Source organism: Polypterus senegalus, chromosome 6 (assembly GCF_016835505.1).
Source record: "Polypterus senegalus isolate Bchr_013 chromosome 6, ASM1683550v1, whole genome shotgun sequence".
NCBI lineage: Eukaryota > Metazoa > Chordata > Cladistia > Polypteriformes > Polypteridae > Polypterus > Polypterus senegalus.
In genome coordinates, this window is record NC_053159.1 from 66,771,920 (window position 1) to 66,794,609 (window position 22,690).

Sequence of the window (22,690 nt, forward strand, 5' to 3'; positions counted from 1 at the left end):
ACACGGGAAGGTGGAGAATTAGTGGTGAGTCAGTCAGTCAGTGAGGGCTTTGCCTTTTATTAGTATAGATATACACACACATAAACACACTTGCAAATATAAAAAGTGTGCTGCATATCGCAATTGCATTTCAAACAAATGCAAGTTAAGTAATCAAATCATGCATAAATATCAGTTAACAATTTAGTTTGTGGCTATCAATTATAAAACACCATTTGAGACTGTGAAGACTTCATTGGTGAGAGAAAAAAAGCTTACAGTTTTACAAATAAAGTTTTGCAGTTGGCAGACACAAGAAATTAAAGTAAAATTTACATTCAAAGAGCAAAAGGCTTTTGAATCATGTTGACATTAGGCAAGGAGAAAAGGCACAGCACCAACATGCAGAGGCAAAATTTAAAAACTCGCATTCAAGTGGTTGTGCTTCACTTCTTCTGTTACAGGTATTGAATAAAAAAAATGCATACATTTGAAGCAAAAAATTTCTTAAAAACAAGGTAATTGATCATTGCTGTTCTGAAGTACAGTACTTAACCTGTACAGGTACTGTAATATTTTGTCAATTGTTACTTGAAATATGTGCTTAGACTAATAAAACACTGTGTGTCACCCATTGGTTATGTGCAGTGTCAAAATAAAGTTTCTTGTAAGGGAATGCAGCTGTTGCAGGTGCTAAGTACGCCTCATTCTTAAGCGTTATGCACTGAAACGTTGTTTTCAAGATGGTCTTGTCTGCTATGAGAGCTTATACTGTCAGACAACTGGACACTAATTTGAACACAACAATAAAATTGATTTTAACAGACTTGATAAGGGCACTGTAACTTAATAACATTGTTACGTTTTGACAGAAACGATCAGTTCAGTTTACTATAGTGGGAAATAAACATTAGTTGTAGCTGACCTGCCAATCATTCAACCTTCAAAAAAGGCCAGAAGCGTTGATGGCTATGTTTTATATCAGTAAAATTAGTGCAGTAGACAGTTAAAATCCTATTATTATCACTAGATTAAACTAGTTTAAGTTAGATACCAATATGTTGTTTTAATGCCATTACATTTAACTAAATAAACTGCTCAAAAAAAATTAAAGGAACACTTTGAAAACACATCAGATCTCAAAAGGAAAAAAAAATCATGCTGGATATCTCTACTGATATGGATCTGGGCAATGTGTTAGGAACCAAAGGATGCAACATTGTTTGATGGAAATGAAAATCATCAACCTACAGAGGGCTGAATTCAAAGACACCTCAAAAATTAAAATGAAAAAATGATGCGTTAGTCTAGTCCATTTTGCCGAAATTTCATTGCAGCAACTCAAAATCATACTCGGTAGTTTGTATGGCCCCCACGTGCTTGAATGTATGCCTGACAACGTCGGAGCATGCTCCTAATGAGACAACGGATGGTGTCCTTGGGGATCTCCTCCCAGATCTGGACCAGGGCATCACTGAGCTCCTGGACAGTCTGAGGTGCAATCTGGTGGCGTCGGATAGACCGAAACATAATGTCCCAGAGGTGTTCTTTTGGATTTAGGTCAGGCGTATGGGGCCCAGTCAATGGTATCAATTCCTCCATCCTCCAGGAACTGCCTGCATACTCTCACCACACGAGGCCGGGCATTGTCGTGCACCAGGAGGAACCCAGGACCCACTATACCAGCATAGGGTGTGACAATGGGTTCAAGGATTTCATCCTGATACATAATCGCAGTCAAGGTGCTGTTGTCTAGCCTGTAGAGGTCTGTGCATCCCTCCATGGATATGCCTCCCCAGACCATCACTGACCCACCACCAAACCAGTCATGCTGAACAATGTTACAGGCAGCATAACATTCTCCACGGCTTCTCCAGACCCTTTCACATCTGTCACATGTGCTAAGGGTGAACCTGCTGTCATCTGTGGAAAGCACAGGGCACCAGTGGTGAACTTGCCAATTCTGGTATTCTATGGCAAATGCCAGACGCACTTCATGGTGCCGAGCAGTGAGCACAGAGCCCACTAGAGGACATCAGGCCCTCAGGCCACCCTCATGAAGTCTGTTTCTGATTGTTTGGTCAGAGACATCCACACCAGTGGCCTGTTGGAGGTCATTTTGTAGGGCTCTGGCAGTGCTCATCCTGTTCCTCCTTGCCCAAAGGATCAGATACCGGTCCTGCTGATGGGTTAAGAACCTTCTATGGCCCTCTCCAGCTCTCCTAGAGTAACTGCCTGTCTGACACTGAGTGCAGCCAAATGCAAAACTAGTGAAAAAAAAGTCTGAAAAGATGAGGAGTGAAAAATGTCAGTGGCCTCCACCTGTTAAACCATTCCTGTTTTGGGGGTCATCTAATTGTTGCCCCTCTTGTGCACCTGTTAATTTCATTAACACCAAAACAGCTGAAACTGATTAACAATCCCCTCTGCTACTTAACTGACCAGGGGCCTCATGTATAAACGGTGCGTACTCACAGAAATGTTGCGTAAGAACTTTTCCATGTTCAAATCACGATGTATAAAACCTACACTTGCCGTAAAGCCACGCACTTTTCCACGGTACCTCATGCCTTGTCGTACGTAAGTTCTCCGCTCTGGTTTTGCAAACTGGCGGCACCCAGCGTCAAAGCAATGGTACTGTTCTCGTGTGATTACTCATTATTTTCATGACGCGGCTTTATAAATACACAGAAACTAACCGCATATTGTTTATTAGTGTAATGCATCTGATTGTAATTAACAATATAATGGTCCAGGGAACAGCCATAGTATTCCAAATACCATAACTGCTTTAGCGTTGTTACTCTCACTTCTTCTTCTTCTTTCAGCTCCTCCCGTTAGGAGTTGCCACAGAGGATCATCTTTTTCCATATTACTCTCACTGCACGACTCGGAGTATTTATATCACTGTATCTGAGTGTGAATCACATCAGCAGCTGATCGGAAAGAGAATTATCGATATACAGCTTTAAGGACACGCTGTCTCAGCCACTGCAAAACGTTTTAAAGTCTTTCCTGTACAGACCTCGCGGTTCAGAAACAGTTTAATCCCAAGAACTTTAAATGCACTCAATCAAGTGCTCCTTGTAGAACGGTTTGTACTTATAAGTACAATCACCCCACTGTAAACTTGCACTACAGTTATAATATCGCACAACCTGAGCCACTTTATAAAGCGCGTATTTACATATGATGACGATATCATTTTTAAGGTGAAATGCAGCAAAATATGTTTATTAAATTATACACATAAAACTTTAACTTCATTTAAATAATCTATATTCTTCACTGGGAGTGTCGTGAAGGATAGAATAATTAAACATGTACTACGAAGATATTTCAATGTTCTTTAAACGTTTTGAAGAATCGCTAAGCTTACAGATGGCTTAACTTCTATTACAGAGCTGATTGTGTGGCGATCGGTTACTTGGGGAAAGAAAAGCAAGGACTCTTGGGCGTACACCAATATATATTGAATATAAAACAGAAAGAGAAAATAACAACACAGCTAAAAAGGCAGCAACAAATTTCGACAAAAGATAAATGCTTGTCACATGTTCAATAATGTGCTGTAGCTCCTATCCTCATGAAAATGACATCACATATACATCTCAGTATTTTAGTTATTCAGAGAGCTGTAATATCACGAATGTAATGGACTCTGTGTCCAGTTGGAGGAAGAGAGCCGGTTTAAGAAGCAAGTAGTGATTCACACACATAGATCACATACAGTAGAAGATCAAATACAAAACAAAGCATTTAACGTGCTACTTTAATTACGATGTAATTTTGAGAAACTGGTTAATTAAACGATTTTAAGATGAAGTTTATAATGTTCTACTAAATGACAAAATAAACTACGTGATTAAAGTGGAAAATTCGAGATTAAAGTTGACATTTCGTGCTTTTTCCACACCGTGTGCCTTTTTTCTCTGTACCCTAATAAGCTTTCATATGACACTCAGACAGTGGGCTTACAACTCTTCTTTTCACGGCAACTTTGATATGTGACTTCTTTTTATTTCCGGCACTGTGCGATTTTGTGAATGTGAGCTTTCAAGTTTCTCCAACACGCTATGTCACTCGATCAACTTCATTTTGTTGATTATACCACGGTTTATTTGAACAAATAGTATTTTTTCCTTTGCCTCCACTTGGTGTTCGCTGAAATTCTTATATTTTCCCCCATGCTTTTCCCATTGTCTTTTCAGAGAAGGCTGCGCTTAAGGGCGATTTATATTGATTTGCATATTCAAAAAGGCGTAATTCTGGGAGGATTTGGGGCGTTACAAAATGCGCGTGCACGAAGCGTTAGTTTTCACGCTGATCGGGATTTATGTAACGAAAGAACGTGGAAGTTGGAGTACGCACAGATTCCTGCATCTGGATTTTTCTGTGCGTAAGCACATTTCGGCTTTTGTGCTTACGCCATGTTATAGTGCGAGTTCTACGCACGGCGTTATACATGAGGCCCCAGGTCAATAGCCCAGAAGTTTAATTGACTTGATGCTATACTCTGATTAAAACGTGTTTCTTTAATTTTTTTGAGCAGTATATAAAACTTTAATAATTGATAACATTTTTTATTTATATTGATAGTCAATAATTCAAATATATGATAGTGTTTAGTGATAGTTTTATATTTTTAAATATAATATTAGAAAAATGAGGCAGAGCAGAAATTTAAGAGAAAAATGGATATTACAATATTCTGTACCAGTATTCACTATCTTAGTATAGAATAATTGTGAGTCTGTATCGGTACAAAAATGATCTATAAAATATTTTTGCACTTTAAAGCAATTAATTGATACTGGTAATTAAAATAATGTACAACATTTAAATATATATGCATGTATCTTTTCAAAACATTTGTATCCTTAATTGAGCAGTAGTTTTAAGCATTAAAATATGTAATTAATTTTTCTAGCTTGATTTGATTTCAAGTTATTAATATGCAGTGTTTGTTTCTTTCCTCTCTTAAACGATATCATACACACAGTATAAACCCCTTGGATTTAAACCATCAACAACTTTGTCAAAAGTTATATATTTCAGTGCAGATTACTTCATGGCTAAAATTGCTGAAGATGGTATATGATGATTAATTATGGAAGAATATAAGTAGTTTTTGGCACTTGAACTGTAAGTGCACCAGTTTTGAATAAAGGTAATGGGCTGTCTCGTCTTTTCCTCTCATTACTGCAACTAACCGGTTCAGCTTTTGTTTATGTACATATAAATTCACCACTCTTATAATTTTACTGCAGTGTCCTTCAAATACCATCAGCTGTTTTTTATTGTTAATACTTTACTATTTTTAAATACCCTGCTAGTTAAAAAAATCAGCTTACTTGCATGTGTTTGTAAGTTAGAGTATATTATGTATGTATGAACTCTTCCTCAAATTCCACATTTTTTGGCAGGCAGAGTTTACATCATATAATTAAGCTGGTTTGTTTTATTCCAGGTGTACATTGTGCAATTTTTATAAATCGTGGTCAAGTGTCTACTCACTGTATGCAACAGTGTCGGCGGTAGCATATGTGCTCAAAACTGTATGAACCTGTTTGGTCCGATTGACATGCTGTAAGGTGGGTGCTCAGACTATAAATGTACATGACATGGCAGTTTTGCCCATTCAAAAAACTTGACGGCCAAATGTTTCTCAGAATGTCAACAAACAAAAGAGCATTGTTACTGACTCTTGCTGTACTGTGCCTGAAAATACCAAGAAAAGAAAAAAACGTTACTGGATATATGGATGTTTGAGACACTGACAAACAGCCTGTCTATTTTGCAGACATAATTAAGAGGAATGTAGTCTATGTAATTTACAGGTGTGTGTGTTTATTTCAGGTTCTTCCAGTAAAGGGTTTCTAAGATGCTTTTATTATTGTCCATTTAGTTGTATGTGCGTTGCTATATACAGATGTGGGCAAATTTGTTGGTACCCTTGCAATGAAAAACAGTTGTCCCATGCATATCTACATGCATTTGCTATGTCATTGAATAAAGCAAAGCAAGTTCGAAAAGAGATGAAATATTGCTTATTCTATAAAGATCGTTTTAAAATGGCTTGGACACATTTGTTGGTACACCTAGAAAACATAAGTAAATGAATTAAAGTGATTTCTCAAACTAGCTGTTTTCTTGAATTAGTATCACATGTCTCCAACCGTACAGTCAGTCATTCACCCTAGTTAAATGGAGAAAGGTAGTCACTCTGCTGTTTATCTTCGTGTGTCTAACACAAAACAAGGACCAGAGAAAGCAAAGGAGAGAGTTGTCTGAAGATATCAGAAAATAATAGACAAGCATGTTAAAGGCAAAGGTTATAAGGCCATCTCCAAGCAGTTTATTGTTCCTGTGATAACAGTTGCAAATACTATTAAGATGTTTAATGTTCATGGGACTGTAGCCAAACTCCCTGGATGCGAAGGAAAACTGACCCTAGAATGGGCAGAAGGATAGTGAGAATGGTAGACAAAAAGCCAAGCATAACTTCCAAAGAGGTACAAGCTGAACTCCAAGGTCAAGGCCCATCAGTGTCTGATTGTACCATCTCTCAGTTTTAGAAGGAATGGACGAAGACTAAGGGATTTTGAATCATATTGATATCATAGTATCATACAGTTGAGCTTGAAAGTTTGTGAACCCTTTAGAATATTCTATATTTCTGCATAAATATGACCTAAAACATCATCAGATTTTCACTCAAGTCCTAAAAGTAGATAAAGAGAAATCAGTTAAACAAATGAGACAAAAACATTATACTTGGTCATTTATTTATTGAGGAAAATGATCGAATATTACATATTTGTGAGTGGCAAAAGTATGTGAACCTCTAGGATTAGCAGTTAGTTTGAATGTGAAATTCGAGTCAGTTGTTTTCAATCAATGGGATGACAATCAGGTGTGAGTGGGCACTCTGTGTTATTTAAAGAACAGGGATCTATCAAAGTCTGCTCATCACAACACATGTTTGTGGAAGGGTATCATGGCACGAACAAAGGAGATTTCTGAGGACCTCAGAAAAAGAGTTGTTGATGCTCATCAGGCTGGAAAAGGTTACATAACCATCTCTAAAGAGTTTGGACTCCACCAATCCACAGTCAGACAGATTGTGTACAAATAGAGGAAATTCAAGACCATTGTTACCCTCCCCAGGCGTGGTCGACCAACAAAGATCACTCCAAGAGCAAGGCGTGTAATAGTCGGCGAGGTCACAAAGGACCCCAGGGTAACTTCTAAGCAACTGAAGGCCTCTCTCACATTGGCTAACATTCATGTTCATGAGTCCACCATCAGGAGAACACTGAACAACAATGGTGTGCATGGCAGGGTTGCAAGGAAGAAGCCACTGCTTTCCAAAAAAAAAATTGCTGCTTGTCTGCAGTTTGCTAAAGATCATGTGGACAAACCAAAAGGCTATTGGAAGAATGTTTTGTGGACGGATGAGACCAAAATAGAACTTTTTGGTTTAAATGAAAAGTGTTATGTTTGGAGAATACCAGATACTGAAAGCAAAGGTGCACATACTTTTGCCACTCACAACTATGTAATATTCAATCATTTTCCTTAATAAATAAATGACCAAGTATAATACTTTTGTCTCATTTGTTAAACTGGTTTCTCTTTATCTACTTTTAGGACTTGAATGAAAATCTGATGATGTTTTAGGTCATATTTATGCAGAAATATAGAACATTCTAAAGGGTTCACAAACTTTCAAATACAATTGTACAAATAATGCATGTCTCCCATTCCACCACATTCCAAAGGTGCTCAATTGTTTTGAGGTCTGATGTCTGTGGAGGCCATTTGAGTACAGTGAACTCTGTCTTGTTCAAGAAACAAGTGTTGGATGATTTTAGCCTTGTGATGTGTTATCTCTGCTGAAAGTAGCCATCAGAAGATGGGTACACTTTGGTCATAAAGGGATGGACATAGTCAGCAACAATACCCGGGTAGTCTGTGGCATTTAAATGATGCCCATTTGGTACAGAGGGGCCCGGAGTGGGCCAAGAAAATATACCCCACACCATTACACCACCATAAGCCTGAACCATTGATACAACGCAGGATGGATCCATGTTTTCATGTTGTTGACACCAAATTCTGATGCAGTGTTTTGCCAATTTTCTCTTGTCCAATTTTGGTGAGCCCATGCAAATTGTAGCCTCAGTTGCCTGTTCTTAGCGGACAGGAATGGCACCCAGTGTGGTCTCCTGCTTCAAGGTTTGACACGTGGTGCATTCAGAGATGCTCTTCTGCATAATTCAGTTGTAACAAGTTATTTCAGTTAATGTTGCTTCTGTATAAGCTTGAACCAGTATGGCCATTTTCCTTTGACCTCTGGCAAGGCATTTTCTTCCAGACACCTGCCGCTCGCTGGATATTTTTCTTTTTTCAGACCATTCTCTGTAAACCCTAGACATGGTTGTGTGTGAAAATCCAAGTAAATCAGCAGTTTCTGAAATACTCACCAGCCCATCAGGCAGCAACAACCATACCACTTTCAGAGTCACTTAAATCACCTTTGTTCCCCATTCTGATGCACGGTTTGAACTTGACAATGTCCACATGCTGAAATGCATTGAGTTGCTGCCACATGATTGGCTGATTAGATATTTGTGTGAAAAAAGCAGTTAAACAGGTGTATCTAATAAAGTGGTCGGTGAGTGTATTTAAGGAGGCAATTATGTAATTGCACTGATATATAGTTTAAAAAAAATAGATATTTTCCTTGTGTTATTTATGTACAGAAACCTATCAAAGAGTGCATGCTAAAGCATTGATGAGAAAAGTATAATTATCCCACCTTTAATTTCAGTAAGACTGTGCCACAATGCATTTGTAAATTGAAAAACATATTGGATTCAGTTGTTAATACAGGACTATTTGGGTATTGATTTCATTTAGCCATTTTTTACTTTGGTAGTGTTTACTTTTTGTCATGTCAGACAGGACTGTTTTAATGTTAAATTTGAATTTTGTGGCTCAGACCAACATCAACAAATGTGTGATTTAAATTTTTTAGTCTTTTGTCTATTGCAAGACTTGCCATTTCAAAAGCTGTCCATTTCTAGGTCACATTTCCATATTCTCTGAATTATCTAGGTATCTCATATTTCAGTGATTCCTGATGCTTTTATTGATTTGGGAAATAGTATGGAGCTTGTTAAGGTGTTTGACACAATGTTTTAAGCCCTTTTTTCCTATCCTTGCTTCTTTTAAAAATCTGATCCTAATTTTTGTAATGTCTCCTTAACCTGGATATTTGAATTGGCAGATGAAACTACGTCATAGATACATAGCTTTTTTGCTAATTACTCCAAGAAACATTTAACTCGATCTCTTAATTTTCTCTACTCCTGATTTGTGTGGTATTGCGTAATTGTGCCTCTGTATGCTAAATAGTTTTTAGTTTGGTTACTGCAGAGAATTTCAGGGCATAGTTAGAACATTTTTATTTCATTTTAATGTTGTTTCCTATTATGGCACACCACTTACTATGAAAGCATATTAGGGCCACAGAAAAGAAAAAAAAATTAAAATAGGGACACAGTGAAGAAAAAAATGTCTATTTCGTGATAATAATTTTGACTTTGATCTGTAAATTTTGACTTTAATCTCATAGTTTACTTTGTGGTTAAACTAAAAATTGGCTGGAAACCGAAGCACACTGAGGAGACCCACCTGGAAAACATACAAACTCTAGGTAGTGCAGCAGTGCTACCGCCATACCACCGTACCCCCACATGTGTAATTATCAACAGTATACATTATTTAAATGAAATTAACAATTTATCTGTAAAAAGTAATATACTGTACATGCTTTAATGCATTGCTTCATTAAAATGATATCAAGTATAAATCTTAAGGTTTTTAAATGTTCCCAGAGCTGTAATATCATGAAGTTAATGTATTCTGTGTGAAGATCGCTAAGTGCAAGAGGAAGTCTGTTTAAGAAAAATGTAGTGATTAATGACTGGGTTGGGGAACACACAGAATACAAGGCATTTAATGTGCTACTTTAGTTACAATGGGGGTTGAGAAATGCTAGTAAATTAAATATTGATTTTAAGTTGAAGTTTATGACATTCTACTTTAATGACAATATGAACTACAAGGTTAAAGTCAAAAGTTCTTCACTGTGTCCCTATTTTTTCTTTTCTTCTCTTTGGCCTTATACGCTTCTATGGTTTACCACTAAACTTTGTTCATGGTGATTCTTTGTGAAAATAATACACAATATGGTATACATTATTTTAACACAAAGGAGAAAATGCTAGTCTTTAGTGAGCTACCATTCAAACTACTTTACCGGTGTTTTGCATTTTCAATGTCACAAGGAAATATTATATGTTTGCATCAGATTTTTACAAAAGTAGTGGCAAGTTGATTGATGTAGCTGAAATATAAGCAGAATTATACTCCATTGCAATATAAGGTATGAGAATAGAAACTTGAAAGCATATTTGTCTTGGGGCCAAGCAGTTTAATATTAAGCAGTGCTGTAATCTGAAAATATGAAAAAGTGACATTCCAAATACAGGTTTATTAAAATTGTCCAATTTTATTTTAAATGGTACATTTTATTCATATACCTAATCAAGTTTGTCATTTCAACCATATTTAAAATACAATGAGTTGAAATTGCTATACTCAAGACCAGAAAATTTGCAAAAAGGGATAAGCCAGAAAAAAGTAAACCAAGACAGTCCTAAATTCACAAAGTCTAACCAATACTTAATGTAAAATAGTTAAATACTACAGCTACAAATAAATATGTGTATAAAAGGTGGCTTGTTATGTGCATGTTACAGAGAGTTCAGCAGTCTTGTTGCCTGTGGAAAGAAGTTATTGCACATTCTGACTGTTGTAATAAGTAGAGACTTGAGGCGTGAAAAGGTTTGGGGCAGCCACCCGTTTAATTCGGTTTCCTGGCTGCAAACGTACTTGAGACATCATAGTCAAGTTTACACAACAGAGTCCAAAACAGAACTGCCTGCCTAAGCAAAGGCAGTGAGCTTTATAGTACAGAGGGCGGAAATGATGTCGTCCTCTGGGCCGGAACTGGAAGTGACATCACCCTTGGGGCCGGAACCGGAAGTGACCTCATTCTTGGGGCCGGAACCGAAGTGATGTGTCCTTCCTGGAAATGGCGGCTCCTGGTGGGATTTCCCGGTAAGACCTGCAGAGAACTCAGAAAGAGCGCCAGCGCCCGCCCCCTGGGCAGATGTATAAACAGTATTTCTAAGCCCTTCAGCTGCCCCCATGCACACGCAGTGTGACAAGACTCCCCTCAGCCCAGACCCGCCGGGTCGGGCGACCTGCACCGAGAGGGCATCGGCGTTGGCATGAAGAGACCCCTGACGATGAACAAGCGTATACTTGTACTGCTGCAGGTCAAGAAACCACCTCGGTGGATTCGACTCCCTGTGAAGGGCCATCCACTTTAGAGGTGCATGATCCGTCACCAGAGTGAACACGCGACCCAAGAGGTAGTACCGCAGCTGAGTCACTGCCCATTTGATCGCCAGAGCCTCTTTCTCCACCGCCACGTACCTGGTCTCCCTGTCCAACAGTTTCCGGCTCAGGTACATAACGGGTGTTCAACACCGCCGACGCTTTGGCTCAACACGGCTCCCAAGCCTGTGTCCGGCGTCCGCCTGGAGGACAAAAGGGAGAGAGAAGTTAGGGGAGATTAAGATAGGTGCTGAAGTCAGAGCCCTTTTTAAGTCACTGAATGCAGCCCCCGCTTTATCAGACCATACCACCGTATTAGGAGCTCTTTTCTTTGTCAAATCGGTCAAGGGCGCGCTCTCGGAGAAGCGAGGCACAAACCGGGCGGTAGTACCCGCCAAACCGAAAGGATTGGACTTGCCGCTTGGTTTGCGCGGACGGGCCAGGCCATTATGGCTTGCAACTTGGAACACTGTGGCCTCACAGTACCCCGCCCACTAGGTAGCCCAAATATTTGGCTTCTCAACCCAAGAAACATTTCTTGGGGTTGATCGAGCCCGCCTCCCAATGTCCGTAATACTGCTGTGACCTGCTGTATGTGTTCCTTCCAGGTGCTGGAATAGATGACACGCCATCCAGATAGGCAGCACAGAACGAGTTATGGGGCCGGAGCACTTTGTCCACCAGACGCTGAAAAGTCGCAGGCCCGTGTAACCGAATGGAAGGACACGATACTGCCAGTGTCCGCTAGGAGTGCTAAACGCGGTTTTTCCTTCGCGGACTCCGTTAAAGGAACCTGCCAGTACCCTTTGTCATGTCAAGTGTAGTCAAGAATTTGGCTGGTCCCAGTCTCGAGGAGGTCATCCACGCGAGGCATGGGATAAGCATCAAATCGGAAACTTGGTTGAGCCGACGGAAGTCATTGCAAAACCTCCAACTGCCGTCAGGCTTAGCAATCAAGACGATGGGACTGGACCAGGGACTACTACTTTCCTCGACACTCCTAGTGCCAGCATTCGCTTGATTTCCAGTTCCACTTCTACTTTCTTTGCCTCCGGAGTCTGTAGGGTCGCCACGGACGATCACCCCGGTCAGTCAATATGTCGCGCAATCAGAGAGGTCCGACCTGGCTGTTCACTTACCACCTCTGGGACGAGCGGATAGCTGCTTCGAGCTCCTTTTCTGTCTGGGAGATAGCTGCTCGCCGAAATTAAGGGAACTTACTTCAGCAAGAGAGAGCAGGGCTGTCCGGAGGAGGATCGATCCCTCTCCTTCCACGGTTTCAGCAGGTTTACATGATATACTCGCTCAGCTGGTCGCGATTGGGCTGTTTCACCAAATAGTCACCAATCCCTTCCTCTCCTTAATTTCGTAGGGGCCTAGCCAATGTGCGAGCAGTTTAGAGTGAGAAGTAGGTACCAACACCATGACGCGATCCCCGGTTGGAACTCCCGGAGAGTCGTGCCACGGTCATAAAGGCGGGCCTGTGCTGATTGTGCCTCCTCTATATGACTTTTTAGAATCGGTCTAATTGCATCAAATCTATCGCGCAATTGGGCGATGTATTCCAAAATATTAGTGGAGGGTTGTGCCTCCCCTTCCCAACCCTCTTTTAAAATATCTAATAATCCCCGGGGTTGTCTTCCGATAGTAATTCAAAGGAGAGAAACCCGTAGAGGCTTGAGGAACTTCCGTAGGCAAAGAGGACAAGGGGAGGAGTTGGTCCCAATTCCTCCCATCCTTGCTGACTACCTTACGTAGCATTTGCTTGAGAGTTTGGTTAAATCTCTCCACTAGCCCATCGGTTTGAGGATGATACACCGAGGTCTTTTAAATGCTTTATTTTCAGTAATTTGGCAGTCTCCTTGAACGTTTCCGAGGTAAAGGGCGTTCCTTGGTCCGTCAGGACTTTCTAGGAATGCCCACCGCGAAAAGACTCCTACTAGTTCCCGTGCAATATTTTTGTAGTAGCCGCGCAATGGAACGGCTTCAGGGAATCGGGTTGCATAATCCACGAGGACGAGTATATATTTATATCCTCGGGCTGAGGGTTCTAGGGGTCCTACTATGTCGACCCCAATCCTGTCAAAGGGAACGTCAATGAGGGGAAGGGGGACCAGAGGAGCACGGTCCCTCCTAGGAATTTGCCGCAGTTGACACTCCGGACAGGAGACGCAAAAGCGGCGAACCTCCTCGTTAATCCCCGGCCAAAAAAAACGGAGCTTAATTCCGCCTTATTCCCCGACAGGTCACAGGCCAGGCGGTCCGGTGACTTCGGAACAAGCTCTGGATTGCGTGGAGGGGACTGCTTCAGTGGGACATAACTCCCGGGTAGTCCACAAAGCAGCTGTTCTGCCCTCCCAGGTTTCACAGCCGGCCTTGGTGTTTTTAGGAGCTGTAGTAGCTCATCCATTGAATGAAATTCGCCCCAGGCCGGCTGGGCAAAGTCCTGGGGTAGGTGTTGTACCAGCAAAAAACAGGCCACTTGCTGTACTATTTGTAAGGGGCTTAATTCAAATGGCCATAGCCACTGCCCCACCTGTTGCCAGAGAGCCATAGCCTGCTCTGACAACCCTTTACTTGAGTTAAACTCCCAGTTTAATATTTCTTTTACCTGCTGGCCTGGGGATAACCCATCATTAACAGGGACCTTGGTCCCGATGGGCGGCTCGGCTTTCCTGCCCAGGAGAGCATACTGAGCTACTCGTGTGTGTTCCCCAGAGGCCAGCCCACGCCTGTGGGTCCCCTCTACTTTCTCCACAAGATGGGTTGTTAGCCCCGGGTTATGCTCGTGGAGCAGAGCCTGCACCGCGTCCTTCCTGACCCCCCGGCGCACTCCCTGCCCCGAAACTCGGCCCCGGTACTCACCCACCTGGTTCCTTGTAAGGTCGTGTCCCGGGTTCTTCAGGGACACCATCCTGCCGGCTACGCCACTGTAATAAGTAGAGACTTGAGGCGTGAAAAGGTTTGGGGCAGCCACCCGTTTAATTCGGTTTCCTGGCTGCAAACGTACTTGAGACATCATAGTCAAGTTTACACAACAGAGTCCAAAACAGAACTGCCTGCCAGAGCAAAGGCAGTGGGCTTTATAGTACAGAGGGCGGAAGTGATGTCGTCCTCTGGGCGGAGCTGGAAGTGACATCATCCTTGGGGCTGGAACAGGAAATGACCTTATCCTTGGGGCCGGAACCGGAAGTGATGTGTCCTTCCTGGAAATGGCGGCTCCTGGTGGGATTTCCCGGGTAAGACCTGCAGAGAACTCAGAAAGAGCGTCAGCGTACCCCGCTCCCCCCTGGGCAGATGTACAATCAGTATTTTCTAAGCCCTTCAGCTGCCCCCCATGCACACGTGTGTGACACTGTCTATTTTATGGAGTAATATCTCCTACCAGATGGCAAGTGATTAAAAATGTCCTCAATGGAAGAGAGAGAGAGAGACCCCAATAACCCTCTTAGCCACCCTCACCACATGTTGCAGAGTTTCCTGTCAGACACACTGCAGTTTCTGAACCTAAATGTGATACATCTTGTCAGGACACTCTTAATAGTGTCCGGGTAGAAGGTTGTAAGGATGAGACAAGGGATTCTCACTCACTTAAGCCTCCTAAGGAAGTGCAAACTCTGCTGAGCTTACCTGACCTGGTTTGTGGTATTGAGAGTCCAGGAGAGATCTGTAGTGATGTAGACGCCCAAGAAGTTTGTAATCAATATAAACAATCAAGATATTTTAAAATTATAGAATGCATGCAATTTATGTAGCATTTTTTGTATGTTTTATGACAACAACATGTTGTTTTAATATTCTTTTGTTTTATTTTTATTCTGTATTTGGGGGTTGTTATGTATAATTTAACACACTTTTTCAAACTGTTGTCTATAAATCAAGGAACCTTTTGCTCAGACTCTTTAATGTGCTTGTTTGACTTCATATAGAATGATGTGTGACATCGCACCACCAGAAGCTCTTCAGAGAAGGGCAACTAAGTGAATCACTGGACTAAATGACATGTTTTACTCTACAGGTTAAGAGAAATAAATCTCTTTAGTTTTGGACGCAGAAAGCTGCTTGGAAACCAGGACTTAAAAGTCTTTTTGAAGTCATTCATGATGTTGATCTGTCACAATTCATTTGATTAAACAGTGAATCACTTACTCTGGGAAACCATTAGAAATTAACGGTAAGTAAATTAAAGATAGAACCACTTCTTTACACAAAGGATCATGGGAATCTAGATCAGGCTCTCGTTTCATATAGTTTAAACAGATCATGACTTTTTAAAAAGTTATCTGCATGAAATATTTTGTCAGATTGGCCATTAGCTAACTAGACAAGCTTAAAGCACTTAAAATATTTGTAAACTGTAAATTTTTTAAACAATTTTTCTTAGCTGTTTTGATTTTTTTTTCTAAATATGAGACAGTTGCAGTGAGTGCATTCGTGATTTTAATGGAGGAAGATTAATTTCTTAATGCGTGGTTTATTAGCTAGCTAAAATGGTGTGATATTCCTTCACCTTAGTGGCCATTCTTTTCATAGCTAGGAATGACTCTGGCAAACTGAAACCATTAAGTTTATTATGCAAGTTTAACATTTATTTTTTATGTGCTTTTTCCATATTATGATTTTTTTAGAAGTTCATCCCTATTAAAATTTTAAGTTGCCATGGGATATTAATAAGTGAATATTTAAACATGTATGGTATGTTTACGTGTGTTGTCTTTTTTCATTTTCCTTTTTCATTTTCTATTTATACTTATCAGACATAACATTAAAACCACCTTCCCAATATTGTGTAGGCTCCACTTGTGCCACCAATACAGCTTTGACCTCTTGAGGTATAGATTCCGCAAGACCTCTGAACATGTGGTATCTGGGACTTAGACATTAGCAGCATATTCTTTAAGTCCTATAAGCTGTCAAGTGGGGCCTTATGGATCAGGCTTTTTTTCTAGCACATCCCACAGATGCACAATCAGATTGAGATCTGGAGAATTTGGAGGCCAAGTCAATACCTTGATCTCTTTGTAATGTTTCTCAATCCATTCCTAAACAATATTTGCAGTTTGGCAGGACGCACTATCCTGCTGAAGGAGGCCACTGCCAGTGCCATCAGGGAATACTGTTGCCATGAAAGGGGTGTAAGTGGAGTACAACAATTTTTAGGTGGGTAGGACATATTAAAGTAATGGCAGGAACTAAAGTTTCCCAGCAGAACATGCTCCAGAGCATCACACTCTCTCTCCTGGTTTGCTTTGCTCCCATAGTGCATTTTGCATGCCGTCTCTTCCCTAGGTAAACGAATGACATGCACCAGGCAGTGTACATGGTGTCAGCATGGGCATTATGACTGGTCTGTGACTATGCAGCCCTATACACTGCAAGCTGTGATGCACTAAGTATTCTGACATCTTTCTCACATGGCCAGGATTACGTTTTTCAGCAATTTGTGCTACGGTAGCTTTCTGTGGGATTGGACCAGATGGGCTAGCCTTCTATCTCTGTACACATCTGTGAGCCTTAGTTGCCCACGACCCTGTTGCTGGTTCACCGGTTGTCTTTCCTTGGATCACTTTTGTTAGGTATTAACGACTGTGTGCTGGGTATACATAATAAGACTTTCTATTTTATTGCTGCTCTGACCCAGTTGTCACCAGTTGCTCAGATCCTTACGCTTGCTCATTTTTCCTGCTTCCAGCATATTGCCATCAAAAACTGACTGTTCACCTGCCACCTAATATAACACCCCCTTGTCAAGAGCCATTGTAACAAAATTATCAATGTAGTTCACTTTACCTATCAGTGGTTTTAATATTGTGTCTGATCAGTGTGTATAGCTTACATGTCCAATGTTTGAGTTCTTGTTATTTACTGATCATTTTATTGTTTTCTGTAATGGTTCTGTTTGGTAGTTTTTGCATAGTCAACAGTGCTCTTTTTCAGTTTTTAAGCAACTAGTTGCTGAACTGGTTTTCCTTAAACCAAATGTGTCCAATATTTGAAAGTCTGGCTGTTAATAAGAGTTTGTGGGGGTTTTTTAGGTTATTTACTGAAAAATGGCCAGATGTCTGTCATAAGATGTTACTTAGTCACGTAACTAATTTTCAAAAAAGAAAAAATAACCAAAGGAAAACATGTATGCTTTGTGTGTTTATTTATATATATATATATAGATAGATAGATAGATATACAGTGGGATGCAAAAGTTTGGGCAACCTTGTTAATAGTCATTATTTTCCTGTATAAATCGTTGGTTGTTATGATAAAAAATGTCAGTTAAATATATCATATAGGAGACACACACAGTGATATTTGAGAAGTGAAATGAAGTTTATTGGATTTACAGAAAGTGTGCAATAATTGTTCAAACAAAATCAGGCAGGTGCATAAATTTGGGCACCACAAAAAAGAAATGAAATCAATATTTAGTAGATCCGCCTTTTGCAGAAATTACAGCCTCTAAACGCTTCCTGTAGGTTCCAATGAGAGTCTGGATTGTGGTTGAAGGTATTTTGGACCATTCCTCTTACAAAACATCTCTAGTTCATTCAGGTTTGATGGCTTTCGAGCATGGACAGCTCTCTTTAACTCACACCACAGATTTTCAATTATATTCAGGTCTGGGGACTGAGATGGCCATTCCAGAACGTTGTACTTGTTCCTCTGCATGAATGCCTTAGTGGACTTTGTGCAGTGTTTCTTGTCATTGTCTTGTTGAAAGATCCAGCCCCGGCGCAACTTCAGCTTTGTCACTGATTCCTGGACATTGGTCTCCAGAATCTGCTGATAGTGAGTGGAATCCATGCGTCCCTCAACTTTGACAAGATTCCCAGTCCCTGCACTGGCCACACAGCCCCACAGCATGATGGAACCACCACCATATTTTACTGTAGGTAGCAGGTGTTTTTCTTGGAATGCTGTGTTCTTTTTCCTCCATGCATAACGCCCTTGTTATGCCCAAATAACTCAATTTTAGTTTCATCAGTCCACAGCACCTTATTCCAAAATGAAGCTGGCTTGTCCAAATGTGCTTGAGCATACCTCAAGTGGCTCTGTTTGTGCTGTGGGCGGAGAAAAGGCTTCCTCTGCATCACTCTCGCATACAGCATCTCCTTGTGTAAAGTGCGCCGAATGGTTGAACAATGCACAGTGACTCCATCTGCTCCAAGATGATGTTGTAGGGTCTTTGGTGCTGGTCTGTGGGTTGACTCTGACTGTTCTCACCATTCGCCGCTTCTGTCTATCCAAATCTTTCTTGGTCTGCCACTTGAGCCTTAACTTGAACTGAGCCTGTGGTCTTCCATTTCCTCAATATGTTCCTAACTGTGGAAACAGACAGCTTAAATCTCTGGGACAGCTTTCTGTATCCTTCCCCTAAACCATGATGGTGAACAATCTTTGTCTTCAGGTCTTTTGAGAGTTGTTTTGTGACCCCCATGTTGCTACTCTTCAGAGAAAATTAAAGGAGGAGGGAAACTTACAATTGACCCCCTTAAATACTCTTTCTCATTATAGGATTCACCTGTGTATGTAGGTCAGGGGTCACTGAGCTTACCAAGCCAATTTGAGTTCCAATAATTAGTTCTAAAAGTTTTGGAATCAATAAAATGACAACGGTGCCCAAATTTATGCACCTGCCTGATTTTGTTTGAACAATTATTGCACACTTTCTGTAAATCCAATAAACTTCATTTCACTTCTCAAATATCACTGTGTGTGTCTCCTATATGATATATTTAACTGACATTTTTTATCGTAAAAACAATTTATACAGGAAAATAATGACTATTAACAAGGTTGCCCAAACATTTGCATCCCACTGTGTGTGTATGTATATATGTATATATATATATATGTATATATATGTGTGTGTGTATATATGTATATATGTATGTGTGTATATATATATATATATATATATATATATATATATATATATATATATATATATATATATATATATATATATATATATATAGTGTATCTTAATAAATTTGATTCTATCCTGTGTTTAATTTGCAGTTAAAAAAACAAGTTACTTACTCTCTGTCTCTTCAGCAATTCCAAATTAAGGAGAGCTGAAACTACGAATAATGAAAGTGCCAGCAACAAGCAATGTTAGATTAAGTAGAGGACTGGAGAGAAGAAAACTTAGGAGGAAGAAGAAGGTGGAGCATCTGCCCCCTGTCTTAGATGTAAATTCTACCACTACAAATACTTCTGCAGCTGTTAATATTCGGTATTATGAAGCCTCCTGCAATAGACAACGTAGCCTTAAAAAACTTACTCACAGACAATCCAGGAAAATGTTTTTTTCTAGTGCTATTGATGAAAAGCCCCAGCAGGATACTAGCAGAAGTATACAGAGGAGAACTCATGCACACACTAACGGTGCAGCTGGAGAGAAGTCACCAGTCTTCATATATCCTTGTCTGGACTATGAAGTCACAACGGAAGAAGATGACACATATTGGCACTCATTTGCAGAGTCAATACAGAATGGTGTAGCTGAACAAGATGGAAACTGCCTCTCTGTAGATGATCAGACAGATGGAGATGCTTCAGAGGTCACTTTGCCTTACTTGGCTGCAACGGCTGACAGAAATCAGAGGACAGTAGTAGTCATGGCACCTGGACAGGTTTGTTTTTAATTTAAATCACATTTGTTAACATTTCATTTATTGCATTGTGTGTGCATCATTGTTATGCCATGTGCAGACAAAATAGCAAGGTGTTTCATTAAAATGCTAATTGTTAGCCATCAAACTAATAAGCACAGTACCTTTAATAAAAGCAGTGCAAGTGTTCATATTTCCAAACTGGACATCTATTTAGATCAAGCCTGAGGGAGAGAGTATATTTTTTTTCATTTGTGAGTTCTAGTCTTTTTGCTGATATCTAGTCTGTTTCACTTGTGTGTAGGTTCTGAAGTTCACCGGAAAGTGCCAGCTAACTTGCCTTTATGGGCGAGTGGAAGTTTTTGGTTTTACAATTGAAGAAGGCCAGCCATCATACCCATTGTTCTCACCAGCATCACATTGTGCTCTCAGCATCAAGTCACTTCAGCACCCTACTGGTGGCAAAACTAAAAAAGAACGCAGACTTGAAGCTAAGAGCATTGTAAAGAACTACTTGTCATTGGGTGAGTAAGTAACAGAATTACCTTTTTATATACAGTTTGTTGATATTATTCCTCCAGAGCTCTTTTCAGGATGATCAGAGTTTTGTGTTTTTAGAAGTATGTCATAAATTAGGTGCGTCTGCACTCTTAAGTTCATCTATATATACCAAATTTCAAACCCACTTAATTTAATTCAGGGTCCAAAAGTACTAAAACCTATTCCAGCAGAATCTGGTACAAGGTAGGACCAGCCCTGAAAAGAATACCCTAAGTCAAGCTATGTTCATTTTTTTTTTCTAACATGCGTACTTTTGCAGGATACATTCCAATAATTTTCTCTGACTGCTAAACCAAATGTTTTAAGCACCGTAATGTTTAAAATGTTTAGGCACAGATACCAACTGTAATAAATGATAGCATTTATTTATTTATTTATTTTTGCCCATTCGCATGTATCCCCTGAGGCATTGTTTGCTCTGTCTTTTTTAGATTGGTTGTAATTTTAATCCTTGCTGTTTTATCATTCATGATCGAAAGTCAGAATCAATTTGCATTGTTTGATTTAATTTTTGTATTTATTTCACATTGTCAGACACAAAATGTCTGTACACGGGATCGGATAATTCAATTGAAGGTCCATTCAAGGTTATTAGAATCATATTCATATTACATATTTTGAATTTAATACGATTTTACACAGGAAACCTACAAGTATATTGTACTGTTGATATAGGCAGGACTTTACCTGATTTCAGCTAAATATAAAATTTCTCAATGGCCTGATCAACGTGGTCCTTTTGTTAGTATGACCTACCTTAAACTGCTGTAAGCCTTCTTGAGGAAATCACCTTTGACAATATATTATAGTTGTACTGTTTGAAACTCAGCATAAAATTTTAACCAAGGAATTCCTGTTAATCAAAGGTGATAATATCCTCTTATTTTACAACATGAGTTAAAATAAATCTGTAAGCATTCTGCTCTGCAGTTTTCCTCATTAAATCTGAAGTTATTTTAAGTAAAGACTAGCTTTCCATTTGCTTTACCATTACTTTGTATTTATATTTTAGGCTCTATATGGTGATGCACAGCCATGTTCTTCCCATGTCCGGTTGAAAGATTCAGCTGAAGTAATACCTTGTATTGTATGGCCCAACTTCAAATCAGTTTATTTTCAGAAACACTTAATTTTATGTTTTCTGTATCAGCAGCAGAAGATCAAACACTTTTTAAAACTTTGGAGTAAGCCATTTGAGTCAGTTGCCATTTATCAGTTGAAGTTTGGGATAAGTAATGAACTGAAAGTGTGTATTTCACAATTTCAGTCCTTAAATCTGCAACAGCACAAACCCCAAATTTCCCATAACAACCATGTTTACACTACTACCCTGTGTTCTTCTAAAGTAAATATTTTGTATTACTACCAGTTTGGAACATGGCCAAATTTGATCATTACTACACAGTAAGTTTTCATATTGTTTGATAGTCTCCGTGCACTGTGATAATCTAAATTGTACAAATGTGGGAGGCGACATACCACTGTAGCTGTTTGTGAACTTCCAGTACATCCATGAAAAAGATTATTTTGTTTTAAATCTTTTCTGAGCAGAGTAATTATATCTGTAAAATGTAGTTAAAATAATTATTGTAAGTGTGAATATTTGTTTAATGGATGCTAATAGATCTTTCATATTTGGTGCAGAGCGTAGTTTATTTTGACAGTCTAAAGTCCCACTTCACAAGACAAGACTAATTAAGTGAGCTCAACCACTCAAGGTGAATAGAAGTATAGTAGGAGAACAATCTGCATCCAGTACAAAACCAGCCAGATTGCTTGTACTTATCATGTTAGGATTTCTGAGGCTGTGGAATAGCCTAATTTTAATGTAATAAAAACAACTTAATAAAGGAAGAATTAAGCTTCCGATTTAGGATGGCGTCAGTTTTCTCTCTCTGTGATTGTTATAACATTTTAAGGTGACATAAATAGACAGAAGTAATGTACATAGAAGCATTTGAAGAGTAGAGTAAGGTGGTTTGATTAGGTGATGCTCACATTATGTCAAAGGTTGATAAACAAGGATTTTGTTGGACTGAAGAGTGGATATGTTTTCAGTAAGT

At 39.7% G+C, this 22,690-nt stretch overlaps 1 protein-coding gene across 3 annotated transcripts in view; it reads left to right on the forward strand.

Moving 5' to 3' along the window:
* The window catches only part of nol9 (nucleolar protein 9), a 48,669-nt gene that overhangs the window by 4,927 nt on the left and 21,052 nt on the right, over window positions 1-22,690 (forward strand). Inside the window, exons 2-4 of one of the 3 annotated variants that reach the window (XM_039756246.1) lie at window positions 15,473-15,628; window positions 19,471-20,087; window positions 20,371-20,590. In XM_039756246.1, coding sequence (XP_039612180.1) covers window positions 19,542-20,087; window positions 20,371-20,590 — 766 coding nt within the window. In that variant the 5' untranslated portion in view covers window positions 15,473-15,628; window positions 19,471-19,541. The remainder of the gene's footprint in view (window positions 1-15,472; window positions 15,629-19,470; window positions 20,088-20,370; window positions 20,591-22,690) is intronic. The other 2 variants (XM_039756245.1, XM_039756247.1) reach the window with 2 other exon arrangements.